The sequence below is a fragment of the Anopheles coustani genome, chromosome 3 (assembly GCF_943734705.1).
Source record: "Anopheles coustani chromosome 3, idAnoCousDA_361_x.2, whole genome shotgun sequence".
Lineage (NCBI taxonomy): Eukaryota > Metazoa > Arthropoda > Insecta > Diptera > Culicidae > Anopheles > Anopheles coustani.
Window position 1 is genome coordinate 74,322,594 of NC_071288.1, and position 19,532 is coordinate 74,342,125.

At 43.8% G+C, this 19,532-nt stretch overlaps 2 protein-coding genes across 2 annotated transcripts; both read left to right on the plus strand.

The window, feature by feature from the left end:
• Positions 1 to 14,411: 14,411 nt before the first annotated feature.
• Positions 14,412 to 18,009, plus strand: LOC131272598 (protein Son). The gene is made up of 2 exons (XM_058274409.1): positions 14,412 to 14,466; positions 14,538 to 18,009. The coding sequence occupies exon 2, from the start codon at positions 14,565 to 14,567 to the stop codon at positions 17,610 to 17,612; it is 3,048 nt and encodes a 1,015-aa protein (XP_058130392.1). The 5' UTR covers positions 14,412 to 14,466; positions 14,538 to 14,564; the 3' UTR covers positions 17,613 to 18,009.
• A 195-nt stretch (positions 18,010 to 18,204) lies between these two features.
• On the plus strand, positions 18,205 to 19,499 carry LOC131261421 (superoxide dismutase [Mn], mitochondrial). The gene is made up of 4 exons (XM_058263450.1): positions 18,205 to 18,346; positions 18,557 to 18,659; positions 18,759 to 19,134; positions 19,197 to 19,499. Exons 1-4 carry the CDS (start codon positions 18,309 to 18,311, stop codon positions 19,337 to 19,339), a joined length of 660 nt encoding a protein of 219 aa, XP_058119433.1. The 5' UTR covers positions 18,205 to 18,308; the 3' UTR covers positions 19,340 to 19,499.
• The last annotated feature ends 33 nt before the right edge of the window (positions 19,500 to 19,532 follow it).

Below are 19,532 nucleotides of genomic sequence, written 5' to 3' on the forward strand. Positions count from 1 at the left end.
CCATTTTCAACATTCCAGGACCAACCGGACGTCGACGCTGGCTGGAGTGAAAATGGATGACTTGGATCCTCATCGCGTCCACACCGGGCTTCGCAAATGTCGCAACGACGGTTTTGCTGCAATCGAACAGAAATTTAGATGCCATATTGCGGTGAGATGAAAGGCAAAATATCTTCGCAGTTAGGCAGAAGGCAATCAAAAATGGTAATATCAAATAATTTCACCAACCGCCCGAACCCTGGCGAATGTGGAAACCAAAAGCCGCAAAAACCGATGCGTTCCTCGTTCGTACGGAACTGCGTCACCAGCTGACGTAACTGGAATGGGTATCGATTTTTCCCTGCCATTGCACCGCCCCTTCGGGGACACCCACGCTCATGCGAGTTGCATTTCGTCGTCGAAAAGCTCGCAGAAGATTCACCTAAAACTAGCTGAGGAGGGAAAAAGATAGCGTAGGGTTTAAACGATGAGAAGGACGAACGATTGCTTGCACCGACGATCATCTCAGACAAACCGATGTTTCACGGGAAAGATGATGTGGTGTGTCCTGGTACACGTGCCATCGGCTCCGTTCGAACCCGGGCTGGCATCCACAAATGAAGTGTCCACAAATTTCCGCACGAGCAAACCGTCTCAAATGCGTATGGCGAGGATCCGTCCACTCTATGCGATGATGCTGCCAGTCATGTCATGTCCCCCCGGTTTAGTTATTCGCAAGCCAATTATATTTAAATTACCACTGTGTATATTCGTGCGGCCATTGTAAGGACCCCGTATGCTGTACAAAAAAACGGCAGAAAGTAGGAAAAAATAGCACTGGAGCTGCGCAAAAGGTCACATGCAAAAGAGGAGTTTTATAAATTGAAGCACCACGAGCAGGCCACTTGGTTTAATTAGCAGCCAGATACATTCTACGAGCGCCGCGTAATGACTGTTCATTATCGTGTCCTCACGCTTGACATATGGAAAATAAAACTACGAAAAGGAACTTTTTCCTCGCTTGCTTCTACAACAAATTGACAACGCAAATAAAAGTTACGGATGGTAGTGAAAGGTCTTTGACTAACTAATTCACATTTTGCTAACGAGTTCACATTTGTATGCCTCTAATAGACTAGATTATTACACAGAGTTGAAGATAAGAGAAGGCAATTTACATCTCTTTTCAAAAAATTAAAAGTACACGTTTTCGTGGAAAACCAGCGTTACCATAAGATTTGTATTACTTTTTGTTCTAGAATTGAATGTAGGGAAGGACATCCAGTTTTGGCCCACTTAGTGGAGAGTCACCACGAAAGAAATCGTTACACTCATCGTATCGACTATATAACGATAAACTTGGTATGTTAATGTAGTTTATTTGATGTTTTCACTGAACAATCATCAATTTCCGCAACCAACCCACTTTGTTTCCATTTTAGCCCACCTATGTACCAGTTTTAGTCCATTTAAAAGCAGTTTTTTTTATTTTATGTTTTTTTTTTTATTAAAATAATTTAGAAATTACTATTTACCTTTACCATTGTTTAACAACTGAGATTAGGTGCTTAATTTGATAATTTAATATCCATTTTTGTTTGCACGATGATCGCATTTTCGTCTTGAAACTATCTGACAATCTAACTGTTCTAGCTGTTAGTGCTAGAAGGCATAACATTTTCTTTTCAGTCCAAGCCAGATTTTCTTACATCTTGTATATTTTCCCATTTTTACACCGAAAAATAAAATACTTTTCGAGCTAAATTAATTCAAGTAACGTTTTGATACTTTTTCAAAACACTCTAAATTTAAGAATTTCTAATTTTCTACGCAGTTGTTGCTTATATTTCAATGTGGGCGAACTAACCGTTTACAGCATTATGGGTTGAAAAAGTGACAGCTTCGTAGATTTTAATAACTTTCTCGAAAAATACTGCTACAATCACTTCTAAAATTGACATTTAACTAGAATAAATCGAAATTAAAACTATAAACAGGTGAGGGCGCAGTATTATTTGAAATCAGTGTGACAGTTGATCTCCTTTCCAGTTACAAGCATTGGCCAAAACTCCCGCACTTACCCTACATTTCTTACACACGAAAATGATTTCTCTCGCGACATTTGTACGTTTAAAACAAACAATTATTTACCATCTGCATCACCCTTTAAAACCGAATAAGAACGATTAGAAAGCAGCAGAAGTAAAATAAAACCAGTTTTGCGAAACTCGCCTGAAAACGATGAAAAGCTATGCAAGACCATTTCCATCAATAAATTTTCAAAGGCGAACTACCACGAAAGGGATCGTGTCTGCTTTTACCTTTCATAATTTCTCGTATTGGTTATATTGCTTTCAAATAAATTATAGGTGCAAAATTTAATTTTAAAAAGCTTCGAAAGATGTTGCTATAAAAACAGATACCGTTCACAAGCAATCTAGAAGACACTTCAGAGCAATGAAGAGGACGCAAAAGAGGACGAAAATAAATAATAGCTCCGAGCAGGATAATGCATTTAGGCACACGTGCATCTACGACCGACCTTCCGACCTCGCCAAACGGAGTAGAACGAGTGGTTTATAACTTGAAAATATGTTCACCTCGTCCCAACCTCGAGGCGATACAACCGATCGAACGGAACGTACAAATACCGACTAATGACGCGCGTCCAATACAATGGAAAAATCGAACACTGGGACCACATTATCTCGCAGAAAGGAACCGAAGACAAGGTGAAACCCGAGCGCCAGCGAATGGCGAACGAGCGGGCGAAAGTCCTGACAGATAACTAAAATTTATGGGCTTCAATTTGCGCCGAAACGGAGTGCCTCCGTCGGCATCGAGCGGCCCGAATGTTCCCGGGAAAATTGTGCTGACGCTTTTTGCCGCCGCCGGCCATTTTTGCCACACAAGTGGATTTCGCTTTATTTTTCTGCACTGCATTTTCACTTCCCTCCTTCCGCTTCTGTTCTGTTTTCGCGTGCCATCCTTCCGCTTCTGTCCCTAGATAGTTGTCCTCGTCTGTGGAGCACTTTGTCGCTATTTGTATCCTGTCCGGTCCAAGAATGCACGGGAGGCACTAAGGAAGTGCAAACGGTTGGAGGACAATGGATGTCCACACTTGTCCAGGGGTTCAGTGACGCCGTCGAGTGGAGCAAGTGTTGGAGAAAATCTACTTTCATAGCCGTTAAGGTGCTACACTAGAGACTTCACTATGGTGATTGTGTGTGCTTCTCGATGGTCCTATCCTCTCTATGGCTCGGATCATATTGGGTCATACTACACCGGACAAGGCGTAATCCAAAAATACTTGCGAAATGACGGCAACCACTTCCTTGCACAACGGGCTACAAGATTCTCCCGGCGAAAAACGATAGCATAGTCAACTCAGTGACATGGCTTACAAAAGCAGATCGCACGTGGGTTGTCGTCAAAATTCCTCTTCAGTGCACTCATTTAAAATATTACCCAAGAAATAGATTTTCCACATCCGCCGCTTCGCTTGAAGTTTATATTCATCCAAGGATTCAGTTTCACCAAACGAGGCACGTTTTAGACGCCTTTATTTTCCCCGGAACGAAACCATCCAGCAACATCCTCTGCGTTCGCTCAAGGCCAGAAAGCCTTCTCCAAGAAAGGCTATCCAGCAAAGATTTCCGAACGCGTTCTGGCACCATGAATATCTTCTCACTGCTTAACAGCCAGCTTCTCGAGTGCTGCTTTCGCTGTTGGGTTTCTCGGAGGACGCCCACGATTGCGTACGCTCCCCGGCCTTGATGTACGTTTTAATTAAAACTGAATTATTTATTTCAATCCCAATCGGTAGCGCCAGCCCCCGGATCTTGCGGGGGTGCGATAAAGCAGGTGCGCAATCTCGGTTGTTCCGGTGCGAAGTGCAGAGAAACGGAACTCTGTATTGATAATGGCAGTAAACGGATTAACGTGTCCTTTTGAGAGACGTTGCGTTAAGCTTTGCAAATAAATGTTTCTAACGAATGCCGGTTACCGGTTTGCCGCGGGATAAAATTATACCGTCGCTGTATTGGATATCTTTAACTGAGCACCAACATGTTATCCATCCAGGATAGATGATTTAAAACTATTTTTAGTGGATTATAAAATGCTTTGTTTAAACATTTGCAAATAGCTTTGCTCAGTTAGGAATTGTGTCACACGCAACAGGATGGCAGATATTCGATCCTTCATATAAATGTACAGTTGCTCCCAACAGTGAAGGTACAGCAACGCTCCAAATAACCCTCTAACGAGATTGTATATGCCAAATTTGCCTTAGTTTTAAACCATTACCTGATAAAACACCATATTGAGAACTCTCAAATGTCATGTTAAACCGTTTAGTTTCACTGGGAATTTTTAAAACTGGTCAAGTAGGGTTTGGGGGTGCCCATGGCGCAGCGGTAGCGCGAGGAAACACCACACCACAGGTGTGGGATCGAATCTCGAGTCAGGCACCCTCCGATATTACGAACGGCTGACCACCGATCTATAATATACCGTCTTTCGGTCACACAAACTCTTTTCGGAGAGAGGCTTTGTCCCGCTAGGGGATGTCGTGCCACATAAAAAAAAAAGTAGGGTTAGGTGATTATAACATACAGGGTTCAGGACAGCTTGCAAACTTCTTTCACACGTAACTTCCTTGGATATTTGCGAAGTGGAGGAGTCGAGAAAGGAAACTGGCGTTGAATTGAGGAAACGAATTAATTCACTGTATTGGAAAGGATTTTTAATGCGCAAAGTTGATGACATAGTTGGACACATTCTACAGTCCAGCATATCATCGGCAGACGGCCATACGAAGAAAGAGTGAAGAATAGTCCACGAACTGAGAGAAAAAGAATACTATTAGCAAATTATGAAAGAATTATAGTCCGAAAAGTACGACAAGAACCAACCGCCAGTGCTCCAAAATTAGCTGAAGAGATATCGGACACTATTTCATGGTCAATTTTGGATGAAACTGTCTGAAGAGTATTAAGAAAAAATGAGAGGATAGCACGAAAGAAACCTTTTAAATCTGTAATAAAATTGATAAGTCATGAATTAACGTGTTATATAAACATCGCAAGGACGGTCGTTCCTTAGAGGCATATTTTTAGCGTTACAAGTTCCTCTATTTTATGCTTATTTTACGGCTACGATGAGAATTGACCAATATAATATAACCAAACGACCGATAGACACTGTACTTTAACTTTTGGGAGCAACTGTACATGTCATATATGTTTATGGTGCAAGAGTTGTATTGCGATGGAAAATCAACAACAAAACATGCTTTTTACCTATGTTTAATAGATAAAAATGAAATAATTTGATTCTAACCAATACGAAACGATAGAATTTGTTAAAAAAAACTTATTTGGATTCAAAGTTGCTCTGAAAATATGTTCTACCCATCTGGAATTCGGTTAAAAAAGTATAACACGGTTTTTAAACTGTCCGTTTGGGACCGACGGAAAATCCACCCTCTGTTTAATCCGGTCCCGGAATTGTCGTCCGATTGTATATTTATTGCCTTCCGTAGAAGTCATCGAAGTTTTTAGCATATTGTTACGTATCGTAATGCAACCGGTATTTTAAAAGTAAAGCAAAACTACCCGTTGACAGTTGCGCCATAATTATTGTTTAAAAAACTGCACTGCCGTTCGACGATTAACTTCAATTGTTTACTGACCCCTGAAGAACTCAACCTGCTGTGTTCTAAGAATAAAGGGAAATTTGTCGGATTTTTTCATTTTAAAAACAAACGCAAAAATTAAAGAAAAACGAACCCCTGGAAACGAACCTTCTGCTCAAGCGAGCGTGTCGCAGCAGCAGCACAGCGGGCAGCCATCACTTCCCGGCGCTACCGGCTCGATCAGTTACAGTTGGCCAGCGCACACAACCCACGATCCTACGGCCCTGTAAAAGAGCGCTGGGTTTTTACAGCACCATCTCGCATTGCAAACGACACGAGAAAAGCCAACGGTGGCCTTCCTGAATAAAATATAATCTTTATTTATACACCTTTTCCTCCACTCACACTCTCCATTTTCGGGGCGCGCCACGGTGCAAAAGGTTGATACGGTGCGCCCGGAAGTCGCCCGGACTTGGTGGAACTGACGTGGGGGAGGTGGGGAGGGCGAGGAGAACAACACTTAGGGAGGCTTGTGTCGCATGAGCTGCGTGTAAATATTGTAGCAGGTAATATTGTCCCCATCATCTTGCGCCATCTACACTCCATGACCTCGTCGTTGCCAGCGCGTCCGCGCGCGTGTGTGTGTGTGTGGGTGAGTAAGTGTGAAGAACCTGGGCGAAGCGAGCTCCCGCGGGAGCTTCTCAAAAACGAAAGGTAAAGAAAATAAACTAAGGAAGCCTACAGCAAATTGAAACCTTAAACCGGGCTCCGCGGGGAGCATTACCGAGAAAAGTACCGTGGCCGTTAATTTACCGTAATATGAAGATGTTTAAGCATCTGCCAGCTTTGCCAGCGCCACCCTCCACCGTTGGCTCTCCACCCACGCAAGGCTCGTCGCCGGAAAACGTGCCTCGTGTCTAGGATGCCCCCGGCAGGTGACTCTCTCAAGGTAATTTCACTCACGTTTCGCCGTGTTAATTGTGGATAAGAAATTATCCGAAAAATTTCCATCCTTCCAGCGAGTGGGGGGGGGGGGGGGGGGGGGGATGGACAGAATCCCGGCACGGTGAAGCCGACGATGAAAAAGACATTTTCCATCACGTTGGATTCACGTCCACCCCGCCGTGTTCTCGCCGATGTCAAATGATTTGCAGCCCATCCGTAAACGACGGCTTCATTAATCATCGTTCGCTCCCCGGTCGGAGGCGCTTAATATGCATTCCAAGGGGGGTTTTACCGCTTTAATTTATGGGACCGAGCGGGGCAAAGTTTGACGAGCCCGTCTGTAAGCATGCCCTCCCAGCGAAGGCACCGAGCTTCAATTGCTTTTGCCGAAATGGGTGCCAATCGAAAGAGGGCAACAAAAACGGACCGACAAGAGAGGACATCATTTTCCCAATGTTGCCCAACATTCCCACCGCACAATGTCGGTTAATGGCTCGCAAGAGCTCAAGGTTAACGAGGCTCGTGGTTTGTAGCACAAATTGGGAGTTTTTCTTTCTATTTTCCAAAATAAGACGCACAAAAAAGGGACGAGGGAAATATTTCCCACAAAATGTTCTATGGAGTCTATTCATTATTCGCAACGTGTTTAAGAGAGATTGTTGATAGGAAAAAGGGAAAACCCCGTTCCATCGTTCGCTCTCATCCATCACATATTGAAATTTATCTAGTTTCATACCGAAATACTTAACTCATCGGATGATTTATTTGTGTTTATTGATCGATATCTTTTTTGTATATTTAAAGTACAACTTGATTGTTCCATAAATCAACACAAAAGATAAACAGATTCGCTACAGGCTTGTTGTAAATTTCAACCTTCACTTGGGCTTTGTTTTTGTCACACGAAATAACACATCCTTTCTTTCGTCCTTTATTGCGACGGTTTCGATGGTTCAACCAACCGAACGCAAACGGGAACCTTTTGGTCATTAGCGAACTTTTTCGCTACAAGGGGGAAAAACAAAAACACATGCTTCGTTAACTCCCCACACGATCGTTTGAATCGGATTTTTTCCTCCGGATCACCGTTTAGCAGGTTACCAAAGCTGTTTACAGTAACTTTGGCGACCGAACCGAGTTACGCCGAGTTTGACGGTTGACCCGCGCACAACAAGGCGGCGCCGTAAAGGGACGAGGTTTCAAATAAATTTCCCAAAAGCAGAAAAACAAAAGAAAAACCGTGCACGGTTCGTTAAGGGGTGCAATGGGATTGGTTGGCTGCGCTTTTCTTTCCGGTTCCGTTCCTCCGCTCTGATTAAACCTTTTAACCTCACTTTTCCCCATTTCACCAATTCGGTATCTATTCGGAGGATAATATTCGATTCCCGTGCACCGTAAAACCTCTCCCCCCTCCGCACATGGAGAATGTATATACAACACATTCCCAAAAGGCGGAAAATTCGATTTCCAATCGGCCATCTGCCCGACCGTCGCGCGTCCTTAGCTGTTCTTATTGCCAGTTTGTTTTACAAATCTCAGTGCCACGGAAGAAAACGAGGCTGGCCAGCAAAACGAATTCGCGAATGGGTTTATTTTTACCGGAAGGGGCTCCGTTTCCCTACCCATCCCGGTTTGTTGTAACAAAAATCGAAAACCGGGGAAAAAATCTGATATAACTTTTTTCTTTGGCCTGCTCCGGAGCGAGATATTTCCCACCGGAATATCCAAGTTCTCGTGCGAGCCTTTGGTCCTGTAGCCCGTGAATGGTGGATCGGTTATCTCGATAACAAAATGGGCATAAAAGTTTCCGTCCGAAACCGGGCTGGCGATGGCACAGTACCAGCCTGGCAGTGGATAAAATCCGTAGACTCATGTGAACGCCACCCACACACAACGGGGGTAACAAAATAACGAGAAATGTTTGGCGCATCCAGGGGGAAAACTGCCACTCACAGGTGGAGCACAGGTGCTGGGTGGATGGGAAAACTGGAGGTGTACATTACAACTCCCACCACCTGCCAAACCCACATGGGAGTGTATGTTCGAATGCACGGCACGGTCGACCTACCGACACGTGCTGCTTCCAAAGGTTTCCATCGGCAGGCGAATGCTTCAAACAGTTTTCCACAAAACCGTGGCATCGAACAATGGGTGAACCCATCGTTCCACCCGTGACCCAATGCTTATTGCCAGCGGGAGGACGGTGCACGGGAGGGGGAATGCCATGGATGTGGATCTGACGGCAACGAGTCAGCACACGCGCGCTTCACATCAACCATGGTGGAAAAATGAATAAAAAGCCAAATGAAAACTAAAGAAAAACGACAAACGGAAGCCAAATCAAGCACGATGTGCAGAAAGAAACTTAAACAAGAAAACAAACCCACACAGTTCTTCATCATCATGCACCAACCAACAAGGCGAAATGAAGGAACAAACAGTGGAAAATAAAAGGCAAAGAACCGACTCGCTACTTGCTCGGAACGTTTTTCATTTTCCACCAGCGGAAAACGCTTGCCGTAGCAAATATGAAACGGGGAAAAACCACCAATCGGGCGTGCGGCCATCGGCACGCGATGTGTCCCCCGGGCGGGATGGAGTATCCGTTTCTACTGCCCGAACCGGAAGCGCCGGGGAAAGAATAGCAACAACTTCGCGGCCGTGCGCACACAACGGAAGGATGGATCCATCTCCCGAAAGAGTTGTCCGAAGATGAGCGCTGGGAAGATGTTACCCTCCGTTGGTCCGTGTGAGCTTGCTAGCATTTTGTACCATAAGTGGATTGATCGTACCGTTTGTTAGCGCTCACTCGGGTGGTAAGGGTAGACCGGAAAAAAGGTAATCTTTGAAACCCACTTTGATATGATGTAGATAAATGTTTGACCAGTTGAGGAGACGAGACAAAGGCTTTTCATCCACAACAGCAAGCAAATGGTGAAAGAAAATGTTTGTAGATGCATATCACATACAACAGTTTAACAACTTGCCATAAAGTGAAACAAGTAAATACCTTGTTTTCCCAAATGCATAATGAATACAATTATTTCAAAATAATGTTATTTAAATAACGGCGGTAATTTTGAATGTTATTTGAATAACGGTGAGATTGATTAAGATAATTTAGATGAATATCTTTTATAACAAAATTTGCACTCGTTTGGAAAATTATGGCAAAAAGAGAAGAGAAATTAAACTACATAGACATGATAGTTACTATCTCGTTGAACTTTGATTTTACATCTAGGAAATCTCAAACAACGATGTGTCAATTGATCTTGATGAGGTAACGTTTGCATTATGAAAAAAAGTCAAATTTTCATCGATGATAAGAGAAAAGATAACCAAGCTAATGCTGAAAGTAAACTTTATTGCAAAGTTACATGTTTTAAGAACTTTCAAAAACTATTCCGACGGCAAGTAAGCCGGCCTTACGGTCTTTGGCCGAAACTTTAGCCAAAGACGACAAAACCAGTCATGTAAAGATTTTCAGTTATTGTGAGGCATTCATTACCAAATACTACTCCGTTTAGACTTTAAAATGTTGGAATAGGTCTTTTCTGTGTTGTAGTGTTGTAAATGTTTTTTCGATTGGTTGTAGTTGAGAGACATACGGAGGGTTAGTAGTCCTGGGTACATTAGTTATATTTGACCGGATTAACTCCAAGGATGATCTTCGGGAATGCCGGAAGGCACTACATACACTTTTCCATATGCCGGAAGAACTACGACTTTGTGCATAGCTTTCTCGCTGATTTTCAGCCACGATTCTATGGGATTTAAGGGACCCCAAAACATTTTAAATATACTGTAGCAAACTTCAAAAGCAACATAAGCAACTAGAGTTTTATACCACTTGTCGCCGTCTGGCTTTAAATAATCTTTGTTCCGCGATAAAGCAGGATGCTTTAACATACAATCAAACGTTTATGGTTTAATGTTTTGGCCACGGTGGATTCAATTTAAATGATTCAGTTGTCAAAATTGTTTTAAATTTAAAAGAAATGTTACTCTTTAATTTGATTTTAACATAAAGTTGCTAGCGTTTTCCTTTTTTGCAAGTCATTAAAATTTGTCTATTTTTTGAATCCAAACGTTACTATCATTTACAATAATTTAATGTTCATTGTTTGTAATTGTAACATTGATAATTCATAATCACATTTGAAGTTGTAGAACATATACTTAGATAAGCTAAAAGATGTAATAAAATAATGTAAGTTATACTTATAAATGGGGATATGTCACACCATATGCATTTCGACATAGAACGATTATATACCGCTATCACCTTCGATAACATTGAAATAATCAAGTGTAACCGCAACAGTGAGACAATCCCGAACGATTGGGTTTGTGGTTTCCCATGTGGATAAACGTAGAGGAGAATCGGGGGAAATCGTAGAGGAGAAAAGGTAGAGGCAAATGAACAGTTCATGCCGGAATGCAATCGATCAGAATAGGAAAACTATCGTACGGATGCCGCCTCACCACTGTTTGGGATTATGGAAAAATGGAAATAAATCTACTCAAAGTAGAAATGGCACTAGCAAACCCTTTATACAGCTCCACCTTGAGCGTAAACTCTTACATTGAACTAGGCTTTGGGGAAGGAAAAAAACACATTCGTCCCTCGCATATCCTTGCTGCCGATGAAAGTTCTCTCTATCCTTCGATTTTCTTCGTTCCACCACTGCGTTCGAAGCCGATCGTAAAGGCAATCGGAAACACCGGCCGTACGCAATCCGCAGCCGTACAAATCCATTAAAACCCGCAAACCAAACCTGGCCGTTCTCGTAATCCGACCATCCGACAGTCGAACGACCTCTCCCAGGGCCGTACGGAATACGTAATAATCAAGTGCTCGAAACCCTAAACCGCAACGGAGCCCACAGGAAGTACACAACCATTCGCAACGGTTTGGTAAATCCGTTTCACCCAAACAGATGACGAATACATATTGGTTTTTGGTTGGAGGCGGTATTTGCAGGCCTGCGCCATGAATATTTATCATTTGAAAATAATGAGATTTTATAGCAACGTGTACCCGTCTGGTCGCCTTTCCCCGGGGAGGAAAGAGTTAAAATAGGGATCTTGGGAGAAAGAAACGACACTCTTACAACATCTAGCACCCTTCCAAGGACAACTCAATTTGCATAACTTAAGTGTAAGGGCGGGTTAATATTTCCGATACACTAATACGCATTACATATACTACATTCACAATCAAATGTAAGAGAATTACCAAAAAATACTCTTAAAAAATTTACAACCCGACCGATAAACGCTGAATATCAGCGTTTGTGAAACAACTTGAAAAAATAATCATCTTTTTTAAACATTCCACGTAGGGACATTTCGTCGAGAATATGGTGCACGGCACTAAACTGCAATCGTAAAAAGTGCTTCAGCTGGTTCGTTCCAAACCACGGTGTCTAGCCGGTCGGACAGCAAGGAAATATACTGCATCCGGTTTGATCCGAGCGCTGCATCGTAAGACGGAACTAACGGTTTAGTAGGAATTTAAAACCGACCAATCCTATCAGCTGCTGAATTTCTGTGGTCTTCACTGAATGTTGCATTACTATTTTCCACTCTTTGATGCCTTTTTTTGACAATCAAACCAAGTATCACAATTCATTGAATGTAAGTAGAATAACATAACTAGAAGCTTTAAGTAAAATTACAGAATAAAAATCTTAAATTGCAAATATCACGGCAAAAAGTCAAAAATGTATGATACTTAACTTAAATGCCTTTAGCACAATTCCATTATTGTATTTAAATTATACACATTTCATATGATTAAATTGAGGGGAAAAGATTAAACAAAAATAATATGTCTGTGAAAGTTTTATTTCCACACAATTTCATGTTCCTTTTTATCCAATCAACTTTTATTTGATGAAACAATTCTTTCGCCCGAAACACGTTCCAAATTGGTTTGGATAGAAGTACAACTTTCAAAAGAAAAAGGCTGTAAAAGAGAGTCCAAAACTTGTCTCGCATTCAAATTTTCTTCGGTCGTGCTTTTTATACCAGACGAATAAGTTCTCATCATAATTGTGTTGACCATGGCTTTGGTTCAGTCGTTTTTTGTACATCCCAATACAAACATTTTTTGCAAATTTATTTACAAACTATAAAAGAGTTGAGTTTTATTTAGCATGCACAACACCAAATGATAGTCTGTTGTGGTGTATAATAAAAAAAAAATCGTCGTGCAATGATTTCAAAAATAATATTGCGTGTTATTTTACTTAAAGCACAGTTAAACTCATTGAAATGATTAAAAATTTCAATAAATCGACTATACATAATGCTTTTCTTCAACACGGTTTTTTTTTTAAGATAACATATTGAGGTTTATTGGACCGCGGTTTAAAAAAAATAATTTCGCCAGGACATACCATCCAGGATAATCAGAAATTGTTGCAGAGAGCTTTTAACCGAAAAGTTCAGATCATTGCAATATCATATCAAGGCCATTTTGGTAAATAAAACTCTGACCATTTCGAATGTACGCAAAATATCGATCCACGTACAGCTTTCCGATGCACATGCGAAGCACTTTTTATGTCTATGCGCGCATTTCATTCTATGTTTCCCACTTTTCCCACATAGAGCCACATCCTTCAGCGCGGTCGCCACAATTATCCTTCCCGTGGGCCGTAAATTACCGATCACTCGCTATTTGTTATATAACATGGTACAGTTTCGGGAGGTCCTTGCGCAATGAGAATGATTTGGGATCAATTTTCTCGCACAGAAGTGCATCCTGTATCCTAGCAGGTGCTTGGGTTTTCCTGCTAACAATGCACCATGCCATAAGATGGTATGCTCTATGAAAACTAGTAAAATACAACATGATCAAACGATAAAAGGAAAAGTAGGTAGTTCATTAAGGATTTCACCACCAACGGTAGAAAGGTTGGTTCTGATAATTATGGTGCAGGTGCAATTGCTCGCTATCGATTCATCTTTCAAGGTCTCGTCTCAGCAAAAATCAGCCTCCGCCACCAACATTCGGCTATAGTCTCCCCTAAACGGATTAACACAAAGACCACTTACTTGAGTTGGTATCCCAATAACCGCTGGAAGCAGCTGCAAATCCTTCCGCTTTGGAAAAACACACTTCCTCAGCAAATCCTGAAAATGATTCACCGTTCACTAAACAGCACCAACGCACTGTACCACTGACTAACACTGACGGTATGCGGAGAAAACACTTTGTTTGACTTTTCCAGCACGGTAGGTGTGACGACAGTAGGCGAGGGAAAACTTCGATTTTTCCTTCGACCCTCACGGCTAGGGTATTTGCGTTTTCCCGTGGCCCACACTCTGGTGCAAGTACACGGCAGCTAAAGTTGCCCCTGTGCAAGGAAAAACAACCACCTGCAAGAAGACGAGGGTGGAGGAAGATGAAAAACAATAATATTGCACGTTTACACTTCAAGCAATATACTGCACTTTTCAATACATGCTAGCTTATAGGGGTTGTTTAAACTCTACACACAATTTCAGCCATACATAATACAACTAGAAAACGACATCCCGATCACAAAGCTAACCCGATGGGTCCGTCCCATCCATCAAAACAACTCGTCAGTCAATATTTTTGAACCATTTTTAATAATAAAGACTTTTAAAATTTGATTAAATCAATACAAAAAAATATCATTGGTCAACCTTTGTTTTAAAATGTGTTAATTATTTCAAAACATAAAAATAAATGCTTTTAGAAAATAGAAAACTTTGTCATCCACGCGGCTGTAACTTGTACGACACTTCTGGGCCTGTAGTTATAAACGGGAGCATGCGAGAAAATTCTTTGTGTCAAATGCCAAATAAATCGAAAACAACACCGTGCATCGAAAACTGGTGCCCTTTAATCATTAGGGAAAGAGGTTTTTCTAATTCTGAAACGCTCTTTTTATCATTTCAACGTGTAAGTTGTAACATTCGGTGCCCATTTTAGGAGCGTTTGAAAAACTCATCGACCAAAATGAATGTGACGGTCGAGAAGCAAAGCAACCGTAGCGATGACAAAGTGACGGAGGTGTTCCCGCTGAACATAAAAATCAAACAAGAAAAAACTACCAGCTATGAAGATTCGAGCAAATCGGAAACGGTGGACAAGCTATCGATTGATGTGAATCTTACCAACATTTTCTCGACCACCATCACCAGCAGCAGCGCAGGGGCCGAAAAGGATGCGGACGCGGCGGACGTTAAACCCTCCATCGAGCCACTGAAGTCATCGAACGAAATCCTGACCGAGCTGTTCCGGGTGTTTAACGCTGCTCCGCCGGAGATAATCGAGGATGATTCAAACGAGGCGTCCGAAGTTAAAGAAAAGAAAAAGAAGAAACATAAACACAGAAAGAAGAGCAAAAAGAAGAAAGGCACCGAAAGTGAAACGGACGGGGAGCTGTCCGAGAACCCGGGCGAGGACGGTGAGATACGTGTGAAAAAGAAGAAAATCAAGAAAGAGAAAGATCGTGACCGGAAACATGAAAAGCACGAGAAGCACGAGAAGCACAAGCGGAAGCACAGGGGCGAGACGTTGTTGGTTACGGTTAAGCAGGAACCACTGGATAAGGACGAAAAGAAATCCAAATACGACGAAGTGCACCAGAAGGAATCCAGCAAAGAGCATAGCATTGTCAAGCACGACGAGACAAAGCAGAAAGATCACAATAAACTGAAGGAGTCCCGCGGGGAAGACTCCAAGCAACCCTTGAAGGGAAAGATACAAATTAAAAGTCTCAAAGATAGCGCCATTTTCAAAGAACTGGCGACAGGCTCGTCACACACGAAGGAACGTGACCACGATAAGCATTACGATCGCGACAAATCAATAGGATTGAAATCGTCCAGCAGTGAGCTGCGGAAACGAAAATGTTCCGGTTCGGACTTTTCTATTTCCGATGGAGAGGATCCTGGGAAGGGCAGGTACTACGATTTTTATCAGAAAAAGTACAATTCTTTCTACGCAAGCTACGAGCGGGGTGAGGACGAACGGGAGCGACACGAGAAGAAACGACGCAGACGCAGCTCAGACCGTGACCGGGAACGGCGTCGTCGTTCAGGATCCGGATCGCGTTCCCGTTCCCGTTCCCATTCTCCAGAGCAGTTCGATAAACAGAAGCTGCTGGAGATCGCAAGAAAGAATGCAATTAGCATGCTGAAGAAAGGTACGCTCCCGGGTGCGCAAAATTTGGACGGAGAATCGAAAACGAAGCTAATCTCAAAGATGCGTGCGAGTGGTAAGACCATTGAAGAGCTGACGGAGTTTTGCAAAAAGATTTCGAACAAGGATAATTTCAACGATCTCTCCAGCGTATCGTCCGACGAAAGTGATCACGATGCGGACGGGGCAACGAAGGTGTTCCACCATCCCTTTCAGCTCAAGGAACCGGCTCCGATCGTAATGAACATCCGTAATGCCACCACCATCCAACCGAAGTCAGCCGAGGAGAAAAAGGCGCTCTTAATGCAATTCCCCGTATCGTCCGGAGCTCACCATCGGAGCACCGAAACGGAATGGGTTCCGGTCGAACCGAAAAAGCCGGCACCAGCGACAGCGCCAGCAAAACCAGCGGCATCCGAAACCGGTGCTGTTGGCAAATCTAAACTGAAAACCATCCTGCCACCATCGTCCACTTTTGTGCCACAGTCGTCGAATTTTCCATCACAACACGTCCCACAGCCGGGTCCGAGTCTAGTACCTGCACCGAATGCACCCGTTCCCCATGTCAGCCAACCCACCATTAGCCATCCTTCGGCGGGGCCACCCATTGGACCAGCTGCTTTTCCGACGAACGACATTTCACAACCGTATCATGCCCTGCATGTGCCACCAATAGTTCCCCACCAACCTCCGGTAGCACAAACGCCCTTCAACGGTATGCCTGGATCAGAACCGCAGCCTCTGCCAGTCCCGGTCGACACGACTGTTCCTCCACCGTTGTTGAACCCCATGTTGTCAGTTCCTCATCCGGAGATGCAACACCATCAACAACGACCACATTTTCCTCCGGTACATTCTGGCTCTCCTGGGCATCGACCCGGAAATGGGCACGGACATGGGCCAGGGTTTGGGCATGGACACGGAAACGGCCCACCATTCGAACCAGGAGCTGGTCCCATGCATGGTCACAGTCATGGGCCTGGTAATGGACACGAGCATGGTCACGGCAACGGCCACGGTATTGGCAATAATCAGGGGCATGGGCTCGGGCCGGGCCATGGCCCCGTCAATGACCCGGGTCCTGGGCCGAATAATGTATTTCAAACTCAACCGGACGCTCCCATGCTCGACGTTTCGCAAATCGTTAGCCAACGGTTAAACGCGATGCGAAGGTTGCAGGAAAATCCGGCCGATCCGGAGGCGCGCCAGTTGCTCTACACCACGCAGAAGGACATGTCGACTTGGGCCTCCTCGAAGGTGATGCCCGGGCAGTTCGTCGGTTCAACGGGTGTAAACTGTCTCAGCCAGCGGGAACTAGCCGAAGGCTACCAACCGTGGGCCACGCGGGACATGATGAAACAATCGGCCCCGGTCACCGGCGGCATGGGCATGCACCTGCTACAGAAAATGGGCTGGCAACCGGGCGAAGGGTTGGGTAAGGAGAAAAACGGATCGCTACAACCGCTCCTGCTGGACGTGAAACTGGACAAGCGTGGCCTGGGCGAGGAACAGAACAAAGCCCGCCCCCATCAGTTCCCGGGGCAACTTTTCACCCGGAGGGACAACGCGCAACGGCCACCACCGGGCCACGATCGACAACGGTTCATGAACGTTAAGGTAAACACGGACGGGAAGCACCCCGTTTCGATACTTGGCGAGTACGCGACGAAACGCAAGTGGAACGTCCCACGTTACGAGCTGGTGCACGAGAGTGGGCCGGGTCATGCGAAAAATTTCATCTTCAAGGTGCTGGTAAACGGGCTGGAGTATCAGCCGGCCATCTCGAACAACACCAAGAAGGAGGCGAAAGCTACGGCGGCCAAATTTTGCCTGCAGCAACTCGGTGTGATGATAACCTAAGGCGAATGCAGGATTTATCGAACTTGGCCGCAACGATTACCATAAGCTGCACCGTCAAGGGAGATTGTAATAAACTGACTCTTTTACGTAGCCGTAGAGTCCGACCGAGGCTGGCATGCGTGGCTGGCAAGCCTACTGAATCAAATGCAATCGATCGGTTGATCCTCAACATAGCCATCGCTTTATATAGGTCCAAAAAGTACGAACGCGTTACTTTAAATTATATTGTCGATACATAATGCTTTCTTCTACATAGAAACTAATTACGAACGAGTATCAAACAAGATTCAGTAGCAATTATTAAAATCAGCCGAGGGTGTTCTGCTATTAATCTTATTGAAATGCAAATGCCTATTAAACGTATGAAACTTGGAAATTGCTGTAATTTCCCTGCTATCGAAAATTGGAAAAGTTTTCATTTTTCAATGATGACATTAACTTCTTTTACACCAAAATTTGTACACACTGGAAGTACATTCGGATTATTTCGTAATTTAAAATGTTAATTTTTGAACCTGTGAAGTGCTGAGCTACGATTGTCTTGCACTGTACCCCAAACCTCAATTGGAGCTCTTCTGTCAAACTCAACGAATTCAGTTCAGTAGACAAATTGGTTCTGCGTCGACAACATCGTTTTACCGGCGGATTAATCGTCTTACCTGTTGTATTTGTCCACGAAATCTTCACATCCTGAAAATGCTGGCCATTCGAGGAGCACTGTTTTCCACTGCGAAGTAAGTTCGACTGCGTTTCCAAGTTGGTAATTCGTTTCCGACCGGTGCTTTGCTCCCGGCGAACCCGGGGCCTGCTGCGTTGGTGCCGTCATTTTGTTGTGTGTTATGTAAAAGATTGCATTACGATCTGTTGTTGTTAATTTTAGCCGAAGCATTGATAATGAAATGCGTGTATTTATAAACAGCATATGCACTTCTACTTACCCGCAGGAACTGCAGCGCCGTGCTGGGATGCCGCAGCAAGCACACGCTGCCAGATTTGCCGTACGATTTCGGCGCTCTCGAGCCGGTCATTTGCCGTGAAATCATGGAGGTAGGCAAAAGAAAAAAAAAATTGACGGCACAAAATGGAGCTGGGTGATTGATTTACTTCATTTTTGTTTTTGAATAAACATTCTTTCGGTTCTGATAGCTTCACCACCAGAAACATCACAACGCGTACGTCACGAACTTGAACGCCGCGGAGGAACAGCTGAAGGACGCGGTAGCGAAGAACGATGTTTCGAAGATCATTCAGCTGGGCAGCGCGATTAAGTTCAATGGCGGTGGCCACATAAATCATTCCATCTTCTGGAAGAATCTCTCACCCGATCGCACCGATCCGTCGGCGGAATTGCAGAAGGCACTGAACCGCGATTTCCAGAGCATGGAAAACTTCAAAAAGGAAATGAAGGCGGCCGCCGTCGCCGTGCAGGGTTCCGGATGGGCCTGGTTGGGCTACAACAAAAAATCAAAGCTGCTTCAGGTTGTGGCCTGCCCGAACCAGGACCCACTGGAAGCCACGACCGGTATGTGTGAAATCCTGTTGATTGATTCAAGTAGAGAAATACAACCATGTTCCATTTTCTAGGACTCGTACCACTTTTGGGTATCGATGTTTGGGAGCACGCCTACTATCTGCAGTACAAAAACCTGCGACCCAACTACGTCGATGCCATCTTCGATGTGGTGAACTGGAAGGATGTTTCTGAGCGATTGGCAAAAGCACAGTAAATGCATCGCACATCAACGCATTGCGTTTTAAAACAGAATTCAAGCTGCTATTTTGTAGAAGTGGTGCGTACGCTGTCTAAAAATGTAACCAAAAATAATATGCTATTTCGAGCTAGCAACTGTTTTCAATAAAACAGAATAATTATCATGCCTTTGGAAATTCTGATCGCTTCACAGTAGTATTATTTTCTTT